The 23,178-nt window shown below is 47.3% G+C and overlaps 1 protein-coding gene across 1 annotated transcript in view; it reads left to right on the top strand.

Moving 5' to 3' along the window:
* The window catches only part of LOC116309615 (dynein heavy chain 5, axonemal-like), a 59,925-nt gene extending 37,651 nt beyond the window's left edge, over positions 1-22,274 (top strand). Inside the window, 44 exon segments of the mRNA XM_039617383.1 lie at positions 93-269; positions 926-1,015; positions 1,114-1,248; positions 1,652-1,753; positions 1,845-2,012; positions 2,093-2,299; positions 2,496-2,588; positions 2,868-3,104; positions 5,115-5,246; positions 5,418-5,528; positions 5,621-5,775; positions 6,206-6,327; positions 6,598-6,827; positions 6,956-7,114; positions 7,195-7,351; positions 7,451-7,596; positions 7,944-8,078; positions 8,973-9,074; positions 9,157-9,270; positions 9,839-10,006; positions 10,132-10,236; positions 10,704-10,817; positions 10,899-11,075; positions 11,319-11,424; positions 11,427-11,456; positions 11,459-11,488; positions 11,491-11,510; positions 11,586-11,741; positions 11,817-11,999; positions 12,302-12,390; positions 12,392-12,464; positions 13,069-13,120; positions 13,123-13,316; positions 13,408-13,534; positions 13,614-13,885; positions 13,959-14,123; positions 14,437-14,654; positions 14,794-14,849; positions 14,944-15,065; positions 15,183-15,333; positions 20,797-20,996; positions 21,087-21,275; positions 21,876-21,968; positions 22,071-22,274. Of these exon segments, the coding sequence (XP_039473317.1) occupies positions 93-269; positions 926-1,015; positions 1,114-1,248; positions 1,652-1,753; positions 1,845-2,012; positions 2,093-2,299; positions 2,496-2,588; positions 2,868-3,104; positions 5,115-5,246; positions 5,418-5,528; positions 5,621-5,775; positions 6,206-6,327; positions 6,598-6,827; positions 6,956-7,114; positions 7,195-7,351; positions 7,451-7,596; positions 7,944-8,078; positions 8,973-9,074; positions 9,157-9,270; positions 9,839-10,006; positions 10,132-10,236; positions 10,704-10,817; positions 10,899-11,075; positions 11,319-11,424; positions 11,427-11,456; positions 11,459-11,488; positions 11,491-11,510; positions 11,586-11,741; positions 11,817-11,999; positions 12,302-12,390; positions 12,392-12,464; positions 13,069-13,120; positions 13,123-13,316; positions 13,408-13,534; positions 13,614-13,885; positions 13,959-14,123; positions 14,437-14,654; positions 14,794-14,849; positions 14,944-15,065; positions 15,183-15,333; positions 20,797-20,996; positions 21,087-21,275; positions 21,876-21,968; positions 22,071-22,148 (5,940 nt within the window). The 3' untranslated portion in view covers positions 22,149-22,274.
* Positions 22,275-23,178: the final 904 nt, after the last annotated feature.

Below are 23,178 nucleotides of genomic sequence, written 5' to 3'. Positions count from 1 at the left end.
GTGCAGTTTGACATAATCCACAAACATAATGATCAGAAAGCGGAGATGCATCGAGGTCAAGTCAAGCCATATATTTTATATTCTTCCCTCAGATTGTCTTTGAGCCCCACAACATCGACAACGCCTCCCCAGCCACCGTGTCCAGGAACGGGATGGTGTTCATGAGCTCGTCAGTGCTCAGCTGGAGGCCCGTCCTGCAGGCCTGGTTACAGAAACTAGCAGAGCAGCAGGCCAGCACTCTGAAACACTGCTTCGACTGCTGCTACCAGGTGAGAGCCGCCGGGACACAATTAGACTTATTTATCATTTTAATATTTATAAGATGTTACCACCTGGTCAAACATACACGACAAAGGAGCAGCAAAGCAGTGAACCATAAAATAACCTCATCTGAACTCAGCAAACAAGGATCAAAGCTTCTTAATTCAATTCTCTTCAGTTTTATTTATGTAGCACCAATTCACAACAACTATCACCTCCAAGCACTTTGGGTTGTCGGCCACAGACTCTCCAATATTACACAAAAGAAGGAAAAACAAGGAAAAGCAAGTGCACCTTGAATCGAACTGGTCCCAGCACAGCACCCTGATGAACTCCATAATTAATCATAGTGAACTTAGTGAGACATGAACACTGCTATAGACACCAAACATGTAAACATGTTTATTTCTGCTGTAACGTTGGACATGTTACCCTGTTACCCTATCCACCTCTGGTGGATGTTAGAGGAACTGCAGTTTTTAGCACTTGACCATTGAAAGTCTGTTCAGTTTGGTGTTTATCGCTTGTTTCCAGCACCCATGTAGCCAAACATCAGTTACTGATGACGTTGTAAGCAGAGATTAGAAATGCATCAACCTTAAAGGTAAAGAAATCATCAGACAGCAGGAAAGCTGAAGGTTAGTTTTGTATTCTTCTGTTTCAGGACTTGTTGGACTTTGTCTTCACTGCTGTGTCCCCTAAGATGCAGGTGCTGGAGTGTATGTACATCAAACAGACTATTGACCTGCTGCAGGTAGGACACAGCAGTAAAACACTAGAAAAACTAGAATCTAAGTCTTCAAAGTTCTTGTTGCCCTTTTGTTTGGTTATTCTTCATATTTGTGCTTTCAGGGTTTGCTCCCAGCAGCGCAGGACAAACAGGGTGGCAATGATCATGTGGGACGCATGTTTGTCTTTGCAGTCATGTGGTCTCTGGGTGCACTGCTGGAGCTGGATGACAGAGCCAAGATGGAGGCCTTCCTGAAGGTGTGTGAAAGTTTTCTTTGACTCCATAACAAACCTCGTTTTCAAATCAAATGAACCCGTAGTGTGAATATTTACAGTCTACAGAGGAGGGACTACTCACCTTTACCCGCCCCCACCCTTAAGAAGAGGGCTAGGATTAAGACTATGATATAAAGTTTAGATACCAAACCAATCAAACTTTGACTGGTTCCAAGCAAAAAGGTAAAAGACGTCTAACAAAGAGTCACTCATCTGGAAATGAGTCAGTCCTGCTCTGTTATCACAATACTGAACACCACGGCCTCCAAGGCTGGAGCAAACGAGTCACATGGTACTTTAAAAATGGTTTTAAGGGTTCATCTGGTTGGAAATGGGCGTAAATATTCCATTTGAGTTGAAAGGTGTTTTTGTTTTTGTCTCAAAGGGCCACACCTCATCTCTGGACCTGCCACCCACTCAGGACGACCAGACCATCTTTGAGTTCACCGTCAGCGAGCAGGGACACTGGGAGCACTGGTCCAACAAGGTGAGAGGACTCTATGTTTCTCCTGAGTGTTAATCACAGAGAATGAAGTCAGCATGCTGCATGCATGTTCTGTGTTTATGGTTCTGATCAGGTCCCAGAGTATGTCTACCCCAAAGACCACGTCCCTGACTACTCGTCCATCCTGGTTCCCAACGTAGACAACGTGAGGACGGACTTCCTGATGCAGACCATCATGAAGCAGAGGAAGGCCGTGCTGCTGATCGGAGAGCAAGGAACAGCCAAGACCGTCATGATTAAAGTAAGAGTGCGCTCAACCGTTCACCAGCACAGGCTAGCACAGGCTACAGCATGCAGCTTGCTCTCTGGCTCCCCCTGTAGGGCTACACTGGAAAGCTCGACCCAGAGCTCCACCTCAGTAAGACGGTGAACTTCTCTTCGGCCACGCTGCCCGGCATCTTCCAGAGGACGCTCGAGAGCTACATCGACAAACGCATGGGCACCACCTACGGGCCGCCGGCCGGACGCAGGATGACCGTCTTCATAGACGACATCAACATGCCTGTAATCAACGAATGGGGCGACCAGGTGGGCTTCAGGCTCTCTGTGATTGGTCAAACTTTTGCTAGCTTACCTCTTTGTTTCTCACAGAATAACCTCCACCTCACATCACAAATAACCAATCAGCTCAGTTTTTTCCCCCCACCCTGTTCTCTCTCTAATTTGCATGTAACCAATCAGATTATTATATCTCTGACACGCCCCCACCCCACATCTCACTCAGATAACCAATGAGATTGTGCGTCAGCTGATGGAGCAGGGAGGTTTCTACAGCCTGGATCGTCCAGGAGAGTTCATCACTGTGGTGGATGTTCAGGTGAAGTTTGGCTGTGGTTGGAGCGCTGTGGCACATTCTGGATGTTTCCATGATGACAGACTGATGAAGGTTACTGTGAGCAAAGGCAGGAGGAGCTACAGATATACTGGAGTATTACAGGTGTACCTAATAAAGTGGAGGGAAATGTATGAAGTGAACACAAACCTGTTGGTTTGAGGGATTCCTTGAATAGTTTTAAATCATAAACAGAGAGATGATGATGATGATGTTAGATCATCTGCTCTGTGACTGACTGATGTGTGTAATGATGTTTACCAGCTGGTGGCAGCCATGATTCACCCCGGCGGCGGTCGGAACAACATCCCTCAGCGTCTGAAGCGTCAGTTCTCCATCTTTAACTGCACGCTGCCCTCCAACTCCTCCATCGATAAGATCTTTGGCACTGTGGCTCAGGGCTACTTCTGCCCAGAGAGAGGCTTCCCCGGCCCGGTGTGCCAGCTCGCCGCCGCCCTCGTCCCCTCCACCAGGCGGGTGTGGCAGGCCGTGAAGGCGAAGGTTTGTTTTTTAAATAAGATCAAATCGGACCTTCAGAATAAAAGAAGGCTAAAATGTATTTAATTCTTTATAAACAGTCATTAAAAATAACAATATTTAAAGCAGCTGATAATCACTAAAAGATCCCCTCTGAGCTTTTTTCAGGTTAATTCTCATATATTTATGTGAGGATGGAGGACATGAGGAGGCACTTTGTTCTAATCAGGATAATCAATACTTGATAATCAAAGTATTTTCATCAAACTTCATTCCATCCTGTGTCAGATCTATGCTCATGATTAGTTCACCCCTTCATTTAATGATGATGGAGATTAAATGTCTCTGCTTTTCATTTGAAGGTCACATTTACTGCACAGATTCAGATTTTCAAACATCTGATCCCAACATAGGACCCAAAGTGCAGACTCAGAGGTGAAATAGTGCCGTGAAAACAGCTTTATTGCTCATACATAAAATAAACTGAAAATACTAATAAACTAAAACAGGCAGGCTGGCAAACAGAACACAGTGTAAGATGAGGGAGATCACGAATCAGGGAGTGGGAGACAGGAGGGAAACACAGCTGGGACGCAGCCTTGACGAGGGGAGACAGAGCAGCTATGGACACAGAAACCACAGACAGAGAACTCGAACAAAGAAACCAAAAGACCAGAAACGATCAATAAAATCAAAGTTCAATAATAATGTCAAACTGAAAACTCTGGCTCGACGACCCAGGCACCCCAACAAATTTGACATTTTGATGAGTTTTGCTGTAATTGTAACTTTATTTTGCTTGACTTGATTTTGTTTGCGTTCAGTCTGTGGATGTTTCTCAGATCTTCTCTCTCTCCTCAGATGTTACCGTCTCCTGCAAAGTTTCACTACATCTTCAACCTGCGTGACCTCAGCAGAATCTGGCAGATAGAAAAAATCACACGTAGTTTTATTTCTTCTTCTTTTAATCCTGAATAAACGTTTTGTTCTTTCTTTCTGAGATTTTTCTTATTGACACATTTATACTGAAGCAACTCTCTGACCCGGCGATGTGAACGAGTCCCTGTGTGTTTCAGGGGATCCTCACGGTGAAGTCAGAGGTGTGTCAGAGCTCTGAGCTCCTCTCGGCTCTCTTCCATCACGAGTGCTGCAGAGCGATCGCCGATCGATTCGTCGACGGCGGCGACAGACGAGCGTTCGGCAGCATCGTGGAGGCGGTGTGTGCGCTCTGACATCATCACTGTGACCCTCAGTCACAGCTTACAGAACATAAAGAACATCATCTGCTGCTTGTTTTGGCAAAGACTGAGTTTCATTTTTACAGCAAATAACTCAATAAATGTTAATAATACTGAAAACTAAGAGAAGGGATTCCTGGGAGATATAGTTGATCCATTTTTAGGAAATTTGCTCGTCAAATAAAAGATTCCAAACTGGCAGCTTCATTAACCCTGGACGTGACAATAAATGATCAAAATGTCAAATATTTCGTTCTTTTACAGATGATTTGCTACCAGAGGAGCTTTGCATGAGTCACAGTTCAGAATAATCTTTATTTATCTGATATCAGACTTTTGTTGAGGAATAAAATCAGCAGCTGTATGAACGTCATCGTTACATCTTTGGTCCGCTTCTGTCGGCTCTCGTGTTGCGTCTGTGTTTCCTGTCTGTGCGTCTTTGTCACCCTTTGTGTTTTGTGTTTGTCGTCTTTTTGTGTGTCTGCTTTTACTTCCTGTCATTGTGTTTTTCCCGCCTTGATTGTTTCCACCTGACTCTGTGTTCAGTCATGTGTTTTACTTCCTGCTTCTGTTTTCTTGGTTTGATTCACGTCTAAAACTCTTTCTGTGTAAAACTGAATTTTCAGTGCAAAATAAAAACCTTGTTTTCCAATAAACGTCTCTGGAATCAGAGCCGACAGATTAAAGATGATACAGGAACTTATCTCATGAGACACCAACAACTGTTTATTTAAAGTGCGGCATAAACAGCAGTGAGTAAATCTTCTTTACTGTATCTAACGCTCCTCTCCCTCAGGTCACAGTGGAGGATCATGGGAGAGCTCTGACTGAGCATGCTCAGTGGAACAGCTGCTTTGTGGACTTCCTGCGTGAAGCCCTGGAGGCGACGGGGGATGAACCTGAAGACGCTGAGCTGGAGGCTCTGAAGGTCTCAGAATCTGATTTATTTTAATATTTTTATTAAAGTGAATTTTTTATTTAGTCTGTTTTTAAGTGAAATAAAGTCCAGCAAAAATGAGAAGAGACAAAGTCTTCAGGTTCCTCAGTGTTGGATCGTTTTCTGATGGTTTCTAAGTGTGGACACCGATATGATTGACAGGTGTACGAGCCAATCCCATCGCTGGACCTTCTGGCAGAGCGGCTGTCGGTTTTTCAGCAGCAGTACAACGAGGCGGTGAGAGGCGGAGCCATGGACCTGGTCTTCTTCAAGGTGATGATGACTCCTGTCACACTCTTCACCTTCACACATGATCTTTGTTCATATCAGCTGATGGTGACCCTCTGTGTATGGTCCAACGACAGGACGCGCTGATCCACCCTATGAGGATCTCACGCATCCTGAGGACGCCACAAGGAAACGCCCTGCTGGTCGGGGTGGGAGGGTCGGGGAAGCAGAGCCTGACGAGGCTCGCGTCGTTCATCGCAGGATACCAAACCTTCCAGATCACACTGAGCAGGTGTGCGCTTCCTGCGATTCATCGTGACCAACGGAAAATAAACACAAATAAGTCAGGTGTGAAAAACAAACTCCGCCTACTGTTTATGCGGGTCATTGGGCAGAAGTCTAAACAAGCAGTGGGACACGGGCTCAGTGTCCACTCATCCAATCATCATCCAGTGTCCCTCATCCACAAGATATTCACACTCCTCCCTTTCAGGCCGAACTCCTCACAAACCCGCAGAAGAAAGTCTGTAAATGAAGTTCTGTGATATCAATTTTCTTTATATAGCAGCAAATTAAAACAACAGCCGCCTCACTGTGTTTATACTGTAAGATAAAGACCCTACAATAACACCACCAATCAGACGATCCCCTGTGAACAAGCACGTGTGCGTGCGTGCGTGCGTGCGTGCGTGCGTGCGTGCGTGTGTGTGTGTGTGCTGCAGGTCGTACAGCAGCAGTAACCTGCTGGAGGATCTGAAGTCTCTGTATCGGATCGCCGGTCAGCGCGGGAAAGGCGTCACCTTCCTGTTCAGCGACAGTGACATCAAAGAAGAAGCCTTCCTGGGTGCCAACGATCAGCTGACAGCTTTGATGAGTCACAGCAGAAACTCGCTCACGTCTTTAGTTTGCACCACAGCAGAACAAACATCAGCTGAAACTTTATCTGTTCATGTGAATCATCATGTGAAATATCAGGAAGTCTGAATGTAAAAGGAGGAAAACAGATTTTTTGACACTGTTTGTTTGTCCTGCTGATGGAAGCAAAGGTCAGAGGTCAGGAGGTCATGGGGTCAGGGCCCGTCTTGTTTTCTGACTCCTGTCTCCTCTCCTGCAGAATACATGAACAACGTCCTGGCGAGCGGTGAAGTTTCCAACCTGTTTGCTCGAGACGAGCTGGATGACATCACTCAGGACCTGATTCCCGTGATGAAGCGCCAGCATCCTCGCCGCCCGCCAACACCCGAGAACCTCTACGCCTTCTTCCTGTCCCGCGTGCGGAGCAACCTCCACGTGGTCCTCTGTTTCTCTCCTGTCGGGGAGAAGTTCCGCTCTCGTGCCTTAAAGGTGCGGCGAGGACTCAGGTTCTCAGGTCACATGACCCTGATGATGATGTAAGCTGGTGGAGCCAAAGGCTCTGTCCTCCTAAGAATTACTGTTTCTCATCAGTGACCTTTGACCTCTGCCCTGAACAGTTCCCGGGTCTGATTTCCGGCTGCACAGTGGACTGGTTCCAGCGTTGGCCTCAGGACGCCCTCATCGCTGTATCGCATCACTTCCTGTCTCAGTACCAGGACCTCCGCTGCTCAGAGGACGTCAAGCAAAGCGTTGTGGTTACCATGGGAACCTTCCAGGTAGCGCTCCCACAGTGATCAGGTACCTTATTATTGCCAGCGTGTTGAGCGGACTGATCACATGACTGAGGTGTTCACAGGACCTGGTGGCAGAGAAGTGTGGCGAGTACTTTGAGCGTTTCCGCCGCCAGACGTTTGTGACGCCAAAGTCCTACCTGTCCTTCATCGACAGCTACAAGCTGGTCTACACGGAGAAGATCGCTCACGTCGGCACGCTGGCCGAGCGCATGCAGACAGGTGAGGATGGTTTGATGGGAGGGGCTAAACCGTCCTGTACTTCCTGTCTGAGGTGGAGAGGCGAGCTGATGCTGCGCCTGCTTGTGATGCTTCCTGCAGGTCTGTGTAAACTGATGGAGGCGGAGCAGTCGGTGTCTCAGCTCTCTGAGGAGCTGCTGGTGAAGGAGAAGGAGCTCGCCGTCGCCTCCCAGAGGGCAGACCAGGTCCTGCAGGAGGTCACGGCCAAAGCTCAGGCTGCCGAAAAGGTCAAAAAACATGTTTCCTGTTAGCGAGCGAGACCGCAGGTCAACAGCGACGTGTCTGAAAGGTTTATTAGTCTGTTATGAAACATAAAGCTAACGTGAGACGCTGTTTGTCATCATGTTACTGAACAGAACTGCAGAGGAAACAACATGAAACACTGAAACGTTGAGTGATGTCACAGATGTGTCTGACTCTGGGCTAAACCTCTGACATCCTCAGTTTGTGCTACACAGTCTTTATTGGGATTTTGCTTTTAACTAAATGTAAACCGGGAGCTTTACAAGTGGGCGGAGTCAGCCAGCTGTGGATCACACAAACGCACGTTTAATGCCCCGCTCTGTGGTTACAGGTGAAGCAGCAGGTGCAGAAGGTGAAGGATAAAGCTCAGCTCATCGTGAACGAGATCGAAGCCGATAAAATGGCAGCAGAGTCCAAACTGGAGGCTGCGAAACCGGCTCTGCAGGCTGCTGAGGCTGCCCTACAGGTTACACTCAGTCCTCCATTGTATTTACATGTCCTCCACAGACCGCTCAGGTCAGAGCGGCATAAGCTTCATCAGCAGATGGTGAGCGGCCCTGTGTCCGTCTGTTTGTTGTGACCACGTGGACTCGTCCACTGAGTCTTTACATGACTTTACAGGTGCTTCAGGTGGGGGACAACAGAAGAGTCAAAGCTTCACTGGCTTCAATTTGACTCAAACTAAACTAAAAACTGAAATAAAATAAGAAGACGATCACAGCGAAACAATCTTAGCGGAAACGTCCGTGTGTGCTCACAGGTTTGAGGCCGTGTTCACTCATGTACACACTCAGAGTGTCTGCATGACAGTAAATAGAGCTGGTCCTGTCACACCTGCTCACAGTTACATCTGTGTTACAATAATAATACAAACTGAAACTGTCCATGTTCTGCTGCTTCTCAGCAGCCACCTCCAAACCAGAGCAGCACCTGCATCCCTCAGGTGATGGAGCAGGCCACCTCCGCTCCACATGTTAAATGATGCTTAATGATAGAAAATGAGTGATTGTGTCAGTGAGACTGGTCACCAGTGTCAGGTTCAATGGTGCAGTGTGTACTGGGTGGTAGTCCCATGGTGGAGGGCCCAGTGGAGCGATCTGAAACTAAGCTGCTAAAATCTGAACTGTAAAGTAAAACCATATGAACCTCGGCTCTGAGCACCGTTCATGAGAAAACCTCAGAGATCATCAAAGCTTCTGCAGACAAACAACAAGCGTTAAACGAGCTGCCTGCATGTTTCTACCACACGCTGTCCTCCTGTGATCTGACTCAGACTCACATGTTGTCACCGTGTGCTGTTTGCTCGTCATCTACGCTGATGTGTCACATGTTCAGCCTCAGAGTTTGTCTCTGTGTGCAGACCATCAAACCAGCAGACATCTCCACGGTGAGGAAGCTGCAGAAGCCTCCTCATCTCATCATGAGGATCATGGACGCCGTGCTGCTGCTGTTCCAGAGAAAGGTCACAGTCGGAGCCTGAAACGTTCCCTCTGAGTGTTCACGACATGCTTTATATTATATTATATCTCTGTCATCTTTCTCAGGTCGACGCCGTGACCTCTGACCCCGAACGACCTTGTCCCAGACCGTCGTGGGCCGAGGCGATGAAGCTGATGCAGAACTCGGCCTTCCTCAGCACCCTGCTCAACTTCAGCAAGGTCACACACACACACACACACACACACACACACACACACACACTGGTATTATTATACTTGTTCCAGCTGCAGCATAAACCTGAGTTTGAGTCCTCATGTTCATGAAGCTTCACACACTCTATTGAAGAAGTGACAGATGGACACACGCTGACCTCACACACTCAGATGTGTGTGTGTGTGTGTGTGTGTGTGTGTGTGTGTGTTAGGGGGAAACTCCCCTCTCATGTTCTCATCACCTGCTGTCTCTCTCTGTGTGTCACATACCTGCTAAGCTGTGGATCTCTGAGGCCGACGCTCCGCCTGGAGAACCTCGGAGCGTCAGCTGATCCATCCGTCTGCTCTCTGTCATCATAAAGTCCTGCCTTATGTTTATGTTTATATTATTATATTATCATAAGATTCTGTTTACTTTGACATGATCATGATAAAACATAAAGACAGGAAATGCAGCAATAAGCCAAACAGACATCACGTTGCAGTAAAATGATTCTAAGTTCGTAGATCTGCACTGAGAGCAGATTTCATGAATGCATGAACTGAGGTGATGTTTGACGTCTCGGTGCTGCAGGACTCCATCACAGAGGAGGTGGTGGAGCTGCTCGCTCCTTACCTCCACATGGACGACTACAACATGGAGACGGCCAAGAGGATCTGTGGGAACGTGGCGGGGCTCTGCTCCTGGACTCAGGCCATGGTCGACTTCTTCAGCATCAACAAGGAGGTTCTTCCTCTGAAGGTGAACGCAGAGCTGTCAGTATCCATGAGAGCAGGAGCCAGCCTGACTCAGGCGCTCATTGCAGTGTGTGTGTGTGTGTGTGTGTGTGTGTGTGTGTGTGTGTGTGTGTGTGTGTGTGTGTGTAGGCTAACCTGGCCATGCAGGAGGCCCGTCTGCTGGTGGCTCAGGCTGAACTCACTAAGGCTCAGGAACAGCTGGATGCTAAACAGCTGGAGCTGGAGGCGGTGCAGGTAAAGTGTGTTTGTGTTCCCGCTCTCAGACTGTCGTCTTTAATAAAGACTGAACTGAAATCAGTCAAATCTCTAATCATGAGGCAGTTTCCTGTTTCACTGTCACTGCAGGTTTTCTCTTCAGTTTTATTTGGGTTCTTGTAGAGTTTTTGTGCACAGCAGCATTTCAGCCTTCCTCTGTTTTGGTGCTTAAACAGCAGCCGTAACAAGAAATGAGGGAAAATACAAACTTCATGGTCACTGGTTTGTTGTTTTTATGGTTTATTGAGTATTGAACCTTCTGAGAATCGTGACCATCTGTAGTTCAGCAGTTTGCTATCAGTTAAATCTGTCTTTGTGAAACTCGCTCAGTCGTTTTGTGTCTCCACTCATTTGGTACTCTCTCTTCTTTTTGCACTGATAACATTTTAATCGATTATTATGTTTGAACTTAAAGTTTGGTAAATGTGTCTGATCTGGACCTTCAGGCGCTTTACGACGCTGCCATGAAGGAGAAGCAGGACCTGGAGGATGACGCCCAGGCCTGCCGCCGGAAGATGGCCAACGCTCGCGCTCTGATCGACGGCCTGGGAGGAGAAAAGGTCAGCTTCTACCTTCCATCCATCTAACGGTTCATTGGTCCATCGTTCCTTCATCTCACACCTCGTCTTGTTGGGCCTCAGGTCCGTTGGACCGACAGCAGCGCGGGGTTTCAGACTCAGATCAAACACCTGGTGGGGGACGTCCTTCTGGCCACAGGCTTCCTGTCCTACGCCGGCCCCTTTAACCAGGAGTACCGCAGCCTGCTGCTGACGCTGTGGAGGAAAGAGATGGAGGAGAAGCTCCTCCCCTTCAGTCCCGTAAGATGTCACGGCTGAATATTTATACAGAGAATCCACAGACAGTAGGGGTGTGTCCCAGAGACACAGATACCTGCAGCTCAGACGTGTTGGACAGTGAAGTCAAAGCAGCCATGTTATTGGACAGATGATGAAACACATCACAGCCGCCTTGTTTCTGTTGGTTCTTAAACACGAGGAACCAAACCCTGCTGAACGAGCTCGTTCTGACCTGCTGATGATGTAACTCCATTTCTCCTGCAGGAGCTGAACGTGATTGGTCTGCTGGTGGACAACGCCACAGTGAGCGAGTGGAACCTGCAGGGTTTACCCAGCGACGACCTGTCCATCCAGAACGGCATCGTGGTGGCGGCGCGTCCCGCTACCCGCTGCTGATAGACCCCAGGGCCAGGGCAAGACCTGGATCCAGAACAGAGGCGAGACCAGCAGCTGCAGGTGAGAGCGTCAGCACGTGACTCAAAGTCCGAGCGCTTCGCTGACTGTTCGTGATTTTCTTCTTCTGTGGCTCAGGTGACGTCTTTGAACCACAAATACTTCCGTTCCCACCTGGAGGACAGCCTGTCTCTTGGGCGCCCCCTGCTGCTGGAGGACGTTGGTGAGGAACTGGACCCCGTCCTGGACAACATACTGGACAAAAACTACATCAAGTCTGGCTCCACGTACAAGGTAAAACAGCTGATCTGGACCGGAGGCTAAACGAGGAAGAAGACACAGTAACGGATGTTTCTCCTCCTCCTGCAGGTGAAGGTTGGAGACAAGGAGGTGGATGTAATGAAGGGCTTCACGCTCTACATCACCACCAAGATGGCCAACCCAGCATACAGCCCTGAGGTCAGCGCCAGGATGGCCGTGGTGGACTTCACCGTCACTCAGAGAGGCCTGGAGGACCAGCTGCTGGGACGGGTCATCCTGCTGGAGAAGCAGGTCACTCCACCCGCCAGTTATCCAATCAGTGACGTAGTTAATGAGTTAGCTAGTTGCATTTCCTACGGTATGTTTGAAGGCCATTGTAGCGCTCGGCACGTCCACATTAAGATGATGTTTTACACCACACACTCATGCTGTCTGCTTTATGTTGGTGGGAACGTCTGAACCCACGTGTCCGCCCAACATCTCAGCGGAGGCCAAACAGGCCACGAACAAAGATAAAGTTTCTGTGCACTGAACTGACGGAGGATTAAATATGTCTGCCCTCATTTTGAAATGATTCCCGTGTTCTGATGAAGGAGATGGAGGCAGAGCGAGTGAAGCTCCTGGAGGAGGTGACGTCCAACAAGAGGAAGATGCAGGAGCTGGAGGACAGCCTGCTGTTCAGGCACACAGGGCTCGCTGGTGGAGGACCAGTCTCTGATCGAGGTGCTGAGCGTCACCAAGATCACCGCTCAGGAGGTACCACCTGCTCCATCACCGCGTCTCCTTGTTCTCTGATACATGTTTGTAATGTTCATGGAGGAAAACATTTAAAAATCATCAGCTGCACTCTATTAACGTCCAAGAATAAAAGTCTGCAGCTGGAAATGTGAAGAATAAATCCGCTGTAAGAGTTTCTCCAGTTAAAATAAAAAATAAAATAATAATAAAATTTAAATACAATAATAAAATAAATAATTATAATAAATGATAATAAATGATAAAATAAAAATAATAAAAATAAAAATTCTCTGTTTTCGGTGATTTGAAACGCCGTTTACGTGCAGACGAAAGGTCCAAACACATAGAAACAGCTGCGTTTTCAAAAATACCCGTGTAGGTGTGGTCGTAGTGTAAAAGAGTTAGCAGTTCATTTTAGTGCTACCTGTAATTTATTGCAGTTTACTTTTATTTGTTTAATTATTTACTAAATGTTTGTGGTGTGAAATAAACTGCATGGAGTTTGAAAACCAAATATGTGTGTGTGGTTGGAGGATGTGTTTGGGGTGGTGGTAAAAACAGTTTGGGGTCCGCTGAGCTAAAGGAACCTGTATGAAAGTCAGCGAGTCCTCTTATCTTCCAGGTAAGTGAGAAGCTGACGGTTGCCGCGGAGACAGAGGTGAAGATTAACCAGGCCAGGAGTACCGACCAGTGGCCACCAGGGGGAGCATCCTCTACTTCCTGATTGTGGAGATGTCGCTGGTGAACGTCATGTACCAGACGTCGCTGCGGCAGTTCCTCGGGCTTTTTGATTCGTCCATGCAGAACTCGGCCAGGTCGCAGGTCACCTCCAAACGCATCAGCAACATCATCAGCTTCCTCACCTACCAGGTGCTCCTCATCAGCGCACACCTCAGGGCTGTCCTTTCTTTCCTGTAACGTGCTCTCGAGTGGAGGTTCAGCATGTTTGTCTGTCCCTCAGGTGTACCGTTACACAGCCAGAGGTCTGTACGAGGAACACAAGCTGCTCTTCACTCTGCTGTTGGCTCTAAAGATCGACCTGCAGGCCCGAATCATCTCGCACGTGGAGCTGCTCACCTTCATCAAAGGTTACCTCCTCCTCCTCCTTTCTTCTCCTGCATCCTCCAGAGTCCTTTGAGAGTGAAAGTTGTTTCTCTCTCGGTGTAGGCGGAGCCTCTCTGGACCTGAACTCTGTAGAATCGAAGCCACGGCGCTGGATCCTGGACCAGACCTGGCTGAACCTGGTGCAGCTGTCCAGCCTGCCTGCGTTCTTCCAGATTCTGAACCAGGTGAACCAGAACGAGCGCGCCTGGAAAGTTTGGTTCGACCATCCGGCGCCAGAAGACGCCCCGCTGCCCGATGGCTACGAGGAGAAGCTCGACACCTTCCGGAAGCTTCTGCTCATCCGGAGCTGGTGCCCCGACCGGACCATCGCTCAGGTCTGACTGCTGATTTGATCTGACAGAGCAGACTGTGGTTAATGTGGAGGCTAACAGCTGCTGATGGTTGCAGGCGCGGCGCTACATCTCAGAGTCTCTGGGCCAACAGTACGCCGAAGGGACGGTCCTGGACTTGGACGCCATGTTGGCAGAGAGCAACAACCGAACGCCAATGGTGTGTCTGCTGTCGATGGGCTCCGACCCGCCTGAGAACATCGAGAGATTAGCCAAGAATAAGGTGAGGGCGAGTGAGTAAAAGGGCGGAGGTGAACGATGATGTAATAAAAAGGAAAAACATCGGAAACTACCGAAATAATAAATACATAAGTACGAATAAAATAGTCATAAATCCTATTTAAGCAAATGATGGGATATTTAATTTCAATCTAAAAAGTGCAGATGACAGCAATAAACAAGAAAATACACAAATAATTTTTGTGTATTTATAGAAAAATAACTGAAAGTACAGGAGCAAAAGCAAATTAAGGAAAAATACTGATTTATTTTGTTAAAGCCCAGATTTGATTTTTTTTTTTTTTTTTTTGCTGCAGGGGGCGCCGTGCCGTCCCATCTCCATGGGTCAGGGCCAAGAGGTTCACGCTCGCAGGCTATTGGCCAACAGCATGTTGGATGGCGGCTGCCTCCTCCTCCAGAACTGCCACCTGGGACTGGACTTCCTGGATGAGCTGCTGGAGACGGTCACAACAGCGGTGCCGGAGAGCATACACAAAGATTTCCGAGTGTGGCTGACGACCGACGTGCACCCCAGGTAACAATGACGAGGTCTGACGTCCTGCTTTAAGTCCTGGTGGCCCCTCTGCAGGTTTACTTTACGGCACATTTAGTCTCAGCTTAAACCAGCAGCTGTGTCTGCAGAGCTGCTTGACTGTGTTTGTGTTTGTGAGCAGGTTCCCCATCACCTTCCTTCAGTCCTCCATCAAGTTCACCAATGAACCTCCTCTCGGTAGGCGACATGATCCTGATGAACTCGTGAATTTTTATTGATCCTTCGCTGTCTTTCACTTTCCCACTTATTTTATTTTATCTGTCGGCATCAGGCATGAAAGCCGGTCTGAAGAGGACTTTTAATGGTGTCACTCAGGACCAGCTGGAGATCAGCAACCTGCCTCAGTGGAAGCCTCTGCTGTACGCTGTGGCCTTCCTCCACACCACCGTGCAGGTATCTGCCAACAGCCACACGATCAGATTCATAAATCCACCGTTTCTTTGTGGAAAACAGCTCCTGTAAGATCATTCTGATGTTATCATTTCTCCTTCTTCTTCTTTATCCCATCAGGAGCGTCGTAAGTTCGGTCCGCTCGGCTGGAACATCCCCTACGAGTTCAACCAGGCAGATTTTACCTCCAGCATCCAGTTTGTGCAGAACCACCTGGACAACCTGGACGTGAAGCGAGGTGTGAACTGGAGCTGTCTGCGCTACATGCTCGGTCAGTCTCTTTAAACCTGCTCTGTTCTTTCCACCGCTAACGTTTCAATGCGCTGTCACTTGGTGTTCACTCCCTCTGTGGTAGAGTATCACTTCCTGTTCCTGCTCAAACACAGTGGTGTTTCTGAGTAGCTTATCTGCTTAGCAATTTAATTAAAAACTGTTAGATACATTCTTTTTTCATAGTATAATCTTCACCTGCTTCATCCGAAGCACACTTTCTGTGTACTCACTACCTAACTTATAGCCAACGTATTCACTCACTGTGTCTGTACTGTTTCGCTAGCTTAGCTTAGCTCGTAGCGACTCGCTAGCAGCATGGCCTCTTTTATCAATCAATCAAGGCTTTATTCGCCACATGCAGGTTGCCCTGCAGTGAAATGGGATCCCCCCGACCATACACACACAACACAGACATCACATAGGGATACAGGTCGGAGATCGGTAGCGTTACAGAAAAAAAACACTGAAATGTATAATACAATGGGAAAGTCCAAGAGGAAAAAAAGAGACCTCTACTCATGCTGGGCTCCTGTGGGAGGACAGCATGAGAACAGGAAACAAAAAAACTCCTCTGCACAGAAAAGCACATAAATGTCCTCAGCACAACATTATGGAACACATGACAAGCCACAGGGTTGGGTGGGGGGTGAGGAGTAATCCGAAGCAAACACAGCAGCCATCCTGCCCTGCGCTATTATTCCAGTGCGGGCTCAGACCCGCCGTGTTCCCCCGCAGGAAACAAGCATCGAAGGCGTTTGGAAAGGGAGGGGGATGAGTGTGTGCATATCAGTGTATATGTATGTGTGTGTGTGTCCAGAGTTCAGCTGAGACAGTGTCCTTTGTCCTGCCAGGCTAAGTAAACAGTCTGCCAGCCAACCCAGGTGGCCTTGCATGGAATGGGAAGAACAGTCTAGACACAGACGTTATCAGGGTGTTTTTGTTCGGCTCCAGCCTTGAGCCCACAGCTGGCGCCGAAGGGATAGCCGCATTATGATGGTGGTTTTCTTTTATGTGAAAAACTCATGAGAATTCAAAGCTGTTCTTTAACACTCCACCGACACTGGTCTCTCCATTTCCCGTTGGAGAGCCGTGAGCTTCTCCATGATGTTATCAAACTTGCGCTCCGTGGTCTTGTCATTCTTATGCTCAAAGAGCCGATTCTGAGACCTCACGACCACAGTGAGCTGCTCCAAGATGTAATCCAATGTACGCTCAGAGGTCTTATTCTGAGTATTCACGGCAGCCGTAAGCTTCTCCAAGATCTTAACCATGCTGCACTCAGTGAGCCCATTCTGAGAAGTCGCACCTCGTCCCATCGTTTCAATCTCAGCGGGCAGCCTTCGGGGGGTTTGAACAGCCGGTTCCGCTTTCTTAATTCTCCGATGAGCCAGGGCCAAGCCAGCTCCGATCAGCAAGAACCCTGTTATCATGGTTCCGAATAGGTAGATATCTTCAGTGTCCTCGATCGACAGTCCCGCCAGGCACACGATCCTCCATGTCTGCCACCCGTCCATCGTGTATCCGGCTGGGAAAGTACCTCCAGGGCACTCGGGCTCTCCTGAGCCCAGACTTCTCGTTGAGAAAAGGGTGTCAATAGCATTCACCTGTCCCTCCTGCACTTTCCTGCTCATTGTGTCAGATGTTTAGTTACTCCTCGGCCTCATTTAGCAGTAATGATTCTTGTAACAAATGTAGCATATTTGCAGCTCTGGAGGCCAGGATTACTGAATTGGAGACTCGGCTTCGCACCCTTCATTCACCCGTAGCTAGCCAGGCAAGAGGGTGGCTAGGTGACGGTGAGCAGGAAGCATAGTCTTAAACAGAAGCAAACCTGGTCTTGTTAGGAGAGACGGCATCCATCCCACTTTGGATGGGGCAGCTCTCATTTCTAGAAATATGGACAAATTTATTAAACCCCCCAAAATATGACTATCCAGAGTTGGGACCAGGAAGCAGAGTTGCAGTCTTACACGCCTCTCTGCAGCTTCTCTCCTCCTGCTACCCCCCCAAAAACCCATCTCCATAGAGACTGTGTCAGCTCCCAAACAGACAAAAGACAAACTAAAAACCAGCAACAAACAACTTAAATAAAAAAAATCACAAAGATTCTAACTTACAGAAACCTGGTTGCAGCAGGATGATTATGTTAGTTTAAATGAATCAACACCCCCGAGTCATTCTAACTACCAGAAACCTCGAAGCACAGGCCGAGGGGGCGGTGTGGCAGCAATTTTTCACACCAGTCTATTAATCAACCAAAGACCCAGACAGACTTTTAATTCATTTGAAAGCCTGATGCTTAGCCTCGTCCACCCCAGCTGTAAAACTCAGAAACCAGTCTTACTTGTTATCATCTATCGTCCACCTGGGCCTTACACAGAGTTTCTCTCTGATTTCTCAGACTTTTATCTGATTTAGTGCTCAGCTCAGATAAAATAATTATTGTGGGTGATTTTAACATCCATGTAGATGCTAAAATGACAGCCTCAACATGGCATTTAATCTGTTATTAGACTCAATTGGCTTCTCTCAAAATGTAAAAGAACCCACCCACCACTTTAATCACACTCTAGATCTTGTTTTAACATATGGCATAGAAACTGAACATTTAACAGTGTTTCCTGAAAACCCTCTGCTGTCTGATCATTTCCTGATAACATTTACATTTACAATAATTGATTACACAGCAGTGGAGAGTAGACTTTATCAAAGTAGATGTCTTTCTGAAAGTGCTGTAACTAAGTTTAAGAATATAATCCACCCACTGTTATCATCTTCAATGCCCTGTACCAACATAGAGCAGAGCAGCTATCTGAACGCTACTCCAACAGAGGTCGATCATCTTGTTAATAATTTTACCTCCTCACTACGTACGACTCTGGATACTGTAGCTCCTGTGAAAACTAAGGCCTCAAATCAGAAGTACCTGACTCCGTGGTATAATTCTCAAACACGTAGCCTAAAGCAGATAACTCGTAAGCTGGAGAGGAAATGGCGTCACAAATTTAGAGGATCATCATTTAGCCTGGAGAAATAGTTTGCTGCTTTATAAGAAAGCCCTCCATAAAAAGCCAGAACATCTTACTATTCATCACTGATTGAAGAAAATAAGAACAACCCCAGGTTTCTCTTCAGCACTGTAGCCAGGCTGACAAAAGTCAGAGCTCTACTGAGCCAACCATCCCTTTAACGTTAACTAGTAATGACTTCATGAACTTCTTCACAAATAAAATTTTTATCATTAGAGAAAAATTACCAATAATCATCCCACAGATGTAATATTATCTACAGCTACTTTTAGTACCATCGATGTTAAGTTAGACTCTTTTCTCCAATTGATCTTTCTGAGTTAACTTCAATAATTACTTCCTCCAAACCATCAACGTGTCTTTTAGACCCCATTCCTACAAAACTGCTCAAAGAAGTCCTGCCATTAATTAATTCTTCAATCTTAAATATGATCAATCTATCTCTAATAATCGGCTATGTACCACAGGCCTTCAAGCTGGCTGTAGTTAAACCTTTACTTAAAAAGCATCTCTAGACCCAGCTGTCTTAGCTAATTATAGGCCAATCTCCAACCTTCCTTTCATATCAAACATCCTTGAAAGAGTAGTTGTCAAACAGCTAACAGATCATCTGCAGAGGAATGGCTTATTTGAAGAGTTTCAGTCAGGTTTCAGAGCTCATCACAGCACAGAAACAGCTTTAGTGAAGGTTACAAATGATCTTCTTATGGCCTCTGACAGTGGACTCATCTCTGTGCTTGTCCTGCTAGACCTCAGTGCTGCGTTCGATACTGTTGACCATAATATCCTATTAGAGTGATTAGAACATGCTGTAGGTATTACAGGTACTGCACTGCAGTGGTTTGTATCATATCTATCTAATAGACTCCAGTTTGTACATGTAAATGGAGAGTCCTCTTCACACACTAAGGTCAATTATGGTGTTCCACAGGGTTCAGTGCTAGGACCAATTCTGTTTACATTATACATGCTTCCCTTAGGCAGCATCATTAGAAGACATAGCATAAATTTTCACTGCTATGCAGATGACACGCAGCTCTATCTATCCATGAAGCCAGATAACACACACCAATTAGTTAAACTGCAGGAATGTCTTAAAGACATAAAGACCTGGATGGCCGCTAACTTTCTGCTTCTTAATTCAGATCAAACTGAGGTTATTGTACTCGGCCCTGAAAGTCTTAGAAATATGGTATCTAACCAGATTCTTACTCTGGATGGCATTACCTTGGCCTCCAGTAACACTGTGAGGAACCTTGGAGTCATTTTTGACCAGGACATGTCCTTCAATGCACATATTAAACAAATATGTAAGACTGCTTTCTTCCATTTGTGCAACATCTCTAAAGTTAGAAATATCCTGTCTCAGAGTGATGCTGAAAAACTAGTTCATGCATTTATTACTTCCAGGCTGGACTACTGTAATTCTTTATTATCAGGATGTCCTAAAAACTCGCTGAAAAGTCTTCAGCTGATCCAAAATGCTGCAGCAAGAGTCCTGACAGGGACTAGAAAGAGAGAGCAGATTTCTCCTGTTTTGGCTTCCCTTCATTGGCTTCCTGTTAAATCCAGAATTCAAAATCCTGCTCCTCACATACAAGGTCTTAAATAATCAGGCCCCATCTTATCTTAATGACCTTGTAGTACCATATCACCCTATTAGAGCACTTCGCTCTCACACTGCAGGCCTACTTGTTGTTCCTAGAGTATTTAAAAGTAGAATGGGAGGCAGAGCCTTCAGTTTTCAGGCCCCTCTTCTGTGGAACCAGCTTCCAGTTTGGATTCGGAGACAGACACTATCTCTACTTTCAAGATTAGGCTTAAAACTTTCCTTTTGCTAAAGCATATAGTTAGGGCTGGACCAGGTGACCCTGAATCCTCCCTTAGTTATGCTGCAATAGACGTGAGCTGCCGGGATTCCCATGATGCATTGAGTTTTTCCTTTCCAGTCACCTTTCTCACTCACTATGTGTTAATAGACCTCTCTGCATCGAATCATATCTGTTATTAATTTCTGTCTCTCTTCCACAGCATGTCTTTATCCTGTTTTCCTTCTCTCACCCCGACCAGTCGCAGCAGATGGCCCCGCCCCTCCCTGAGCCTGGTTCTGTCGGAGGTTTCTTCCTGTTAAAAGGTAGTTTTTCCTTCCCACTGTCGCCAAAGTGCTTGCTCATAGGGGGTCATATGATTGTTGGGTTTTTCTCTGTATGTATTATTGTACGATCTACTGTACAATATAAAGCGCTTTGAGGCAACTGCTGTTGTGATTTGGCGCTATATAAATAAAATTGAATTGAATTGAATTGCTACATGTTCGGTCAGCCCTCTGTTCTTTCTACCGTAACGTTTCATCCATCAGATTATGAGAGAAACCTCAAACCCTCCAGGTCTCCAGAAATCTTCCTGACTCTTTCTTCACGTCTGCTCTCCAGGTGAAGTCCAGTATGGCGGTCGGGTGACGGATGACTTGGACAAACGGCTCCTCAACACGTTCACGCGTGTCTGGTTCAGTGAGAGCACCTTCAGTGAAGCATTCTGCTTCTTTAAGGGCTACAGCATCCCTGCCAAGGCCAAGAGCATCCAGCAGGTCCTGCAGCACATCGAGGGGCTGCCGCTGGTCGACTCACCGGAGGTCCGAGCACGCTCAGACGGGACGCGTCCACACTGAGGCAGTACTAGCCCAGTCACATGTCACAAAAAGCCTCTGTCCTCCTGTTTACAGGTGTTTGGACTCCACCCCAACGCTGACATCACCTACCAGACCAACCTGGCGAATGACACGCTCAGCACCATAACCAACATCCAACCGAAGGACACCGGAGGCGGGGCCGCAGAGACCAGGGAGGACACTGTGCAGAGACTAGCCAATGAAATGCTGGAGAAGCTGCCACCTGACTACATCCCACATGAGGTGTTTGTTTAGCACCGAACGGCCGACCCAAAACTCGAGGAAGAACACAATCCCACCAATCAGCCGCCAGCTAGCTTAGCTTAGCATGAATACTGGAAACAGCTGAGCTGCTGTGTAAGCAACAAGCTGCCAAGTTAAAAACAAAAATGTGCTCATGTTCAAAGCAGCTTTGTTAGGCTCAAGAAACACATGCAGCTCTGTGCAGCTCAAACAAACAGTGTGCTAATACACGAGTGTCAGAGATGCAGGCGAGCAGCTTTGGGCACGTTTGGACCGAGCCAGGGTAACTGTTTCCTGTTTCTAATGTTTATGCTAAGCTAATGTTATTGAACTTTGACAGGAAGTGAAAAAGAATGCAGAGATTAAAATATGACAATAAAGCACAGTGTGGTTGTACTCTAGAGCCCGGCTGCTGACCCCGACCGTCGCCCAGTGAATGATGGAAACGAGTGAACAGATTTCAGACAGCAGATTTGTCAGCATCTGATTCTTTTAGATGAATTCAGACTTTAAATCATCAGCAGAATCTGAGCATCTCTGAACCATCAAACACGTTCATGAGTCCTCTGGAGAAACATGACGTCTCTGTGTGTTTTATAGGTCAAAGGTCAACTCCAGAAGATGGGTCCTCTTCAGCCAATGAACATCTTCCTCCGACAGGAGTTGGACCGAATGCAGCGTGTCATCAGCAGCGTACGGAGCACGCTCACTGACCTCAGACTGGCCATCGATGGTCAGTCTCACACACACACACACGTTCACTGACGCTTGATCTGACTCGTGTTTCCGTTGCAGGGACCATTATCATGTCTGAAGACCTGCGCGACGCCCTCGACAGCATGTTCGATGCTCGGATCCCGCGCCTGTGGCTGAGGCTCAGCTGGCCGTCGGCCACACTCGGCTTCTGGTTCAGCGAGCTGCTGGAGAGGAACCAGCAGCTCAGCGCGTGGATCAGCGCCGGCCGGCCCAACCAGTTCTGGCTCACCGGCTTCTTCAACCTGCAGGTTGGTTCGTTGTTCCAGAAATCTGGAGTTTTGGAATTCTTCAGTTTTCTTTCTGAATGTTTTTTGTTTCTTCAGGGTTTCCTGACCGCCATGCGCCAGGAGACGACACGCTCCAACCTGTCCAGGGGCTGGGCCTTGGACACGGTCACCCTTAGCAACGATGTCACCAAGATGATGAGGGAGGACGTCTCAGCTCCGCCCCCTGAAGATGTGGGTGGAGTCTATATCTATGGCCTCTTTCTGAATGGAGCGGGATGGGACAGACGTGGCGCCAAACTCGCTGAGGCTCCGCCCAAAGTTAGTTTGTCTTTTTAAAATCAGTGTTTTTTTACTTAAATTAAAATAATAAACTGAAGCTTTAAAAAAAACTTTAATGTTCAAACAAAAGTCCAACGTTTTACTGTTTCTGTATTTTTTTGTAAATTAACATAAAAACATTTTAAGATTTTTTTAAAAGATTAATCTAATGAAAAATTATGAATTAATAATTGATTTAGAAACTAAATCTAAACTAAAATTTAGGAACTAAATGAAATCAAAGTATTTTTGTTTTTGCTCAGTAATAATAAGTTTGTCTCCGCCCCTCAGGTCCTCTTCACCCCCTTCCCTGTGGTCCACGTCTTCGCCGTCAGCTCAGCCAACATGGCCGACAGTAAGCGTCCTCCTGGCGGTGGGGGGGCGGTCAGCCTGTACTCGTGTCCCGTCTACAAGAAGCCTCGACGCACCGACCTGAACTTCATCTTCTCCCTGCAGCTGAGGAGCGTGCAGCCGCCCGAGCGCTGGACGCTGCGAGGCGCCGCGCTGCTCTGCGACTGCAAGTGATCCAAACGCTGTTGTTCCACAGACACTGACAGACACTCACCGTGGGGCTCTGCTGTGTCTCACTCAGACCTCCCCAC

This window comes from Oreochromis aureus, linkage group 9 (assembly GCF_013358895.1).
Source record: "Oreochromis aureus strain Israel breed Guangdong linkage group 9, ZZ_aureus, whole genome shotgun sequence".
NCBI lineage: Eukaryota > Metazoa > Chordata > Actinopteri > Cichliformes > Cichlidae > Oreochromis > Oreochromis aureus.
Note: the sequence above shows the minus strand (reverse complement) of the source record. Positions and strands in the feature narration are given on the sequence as shown.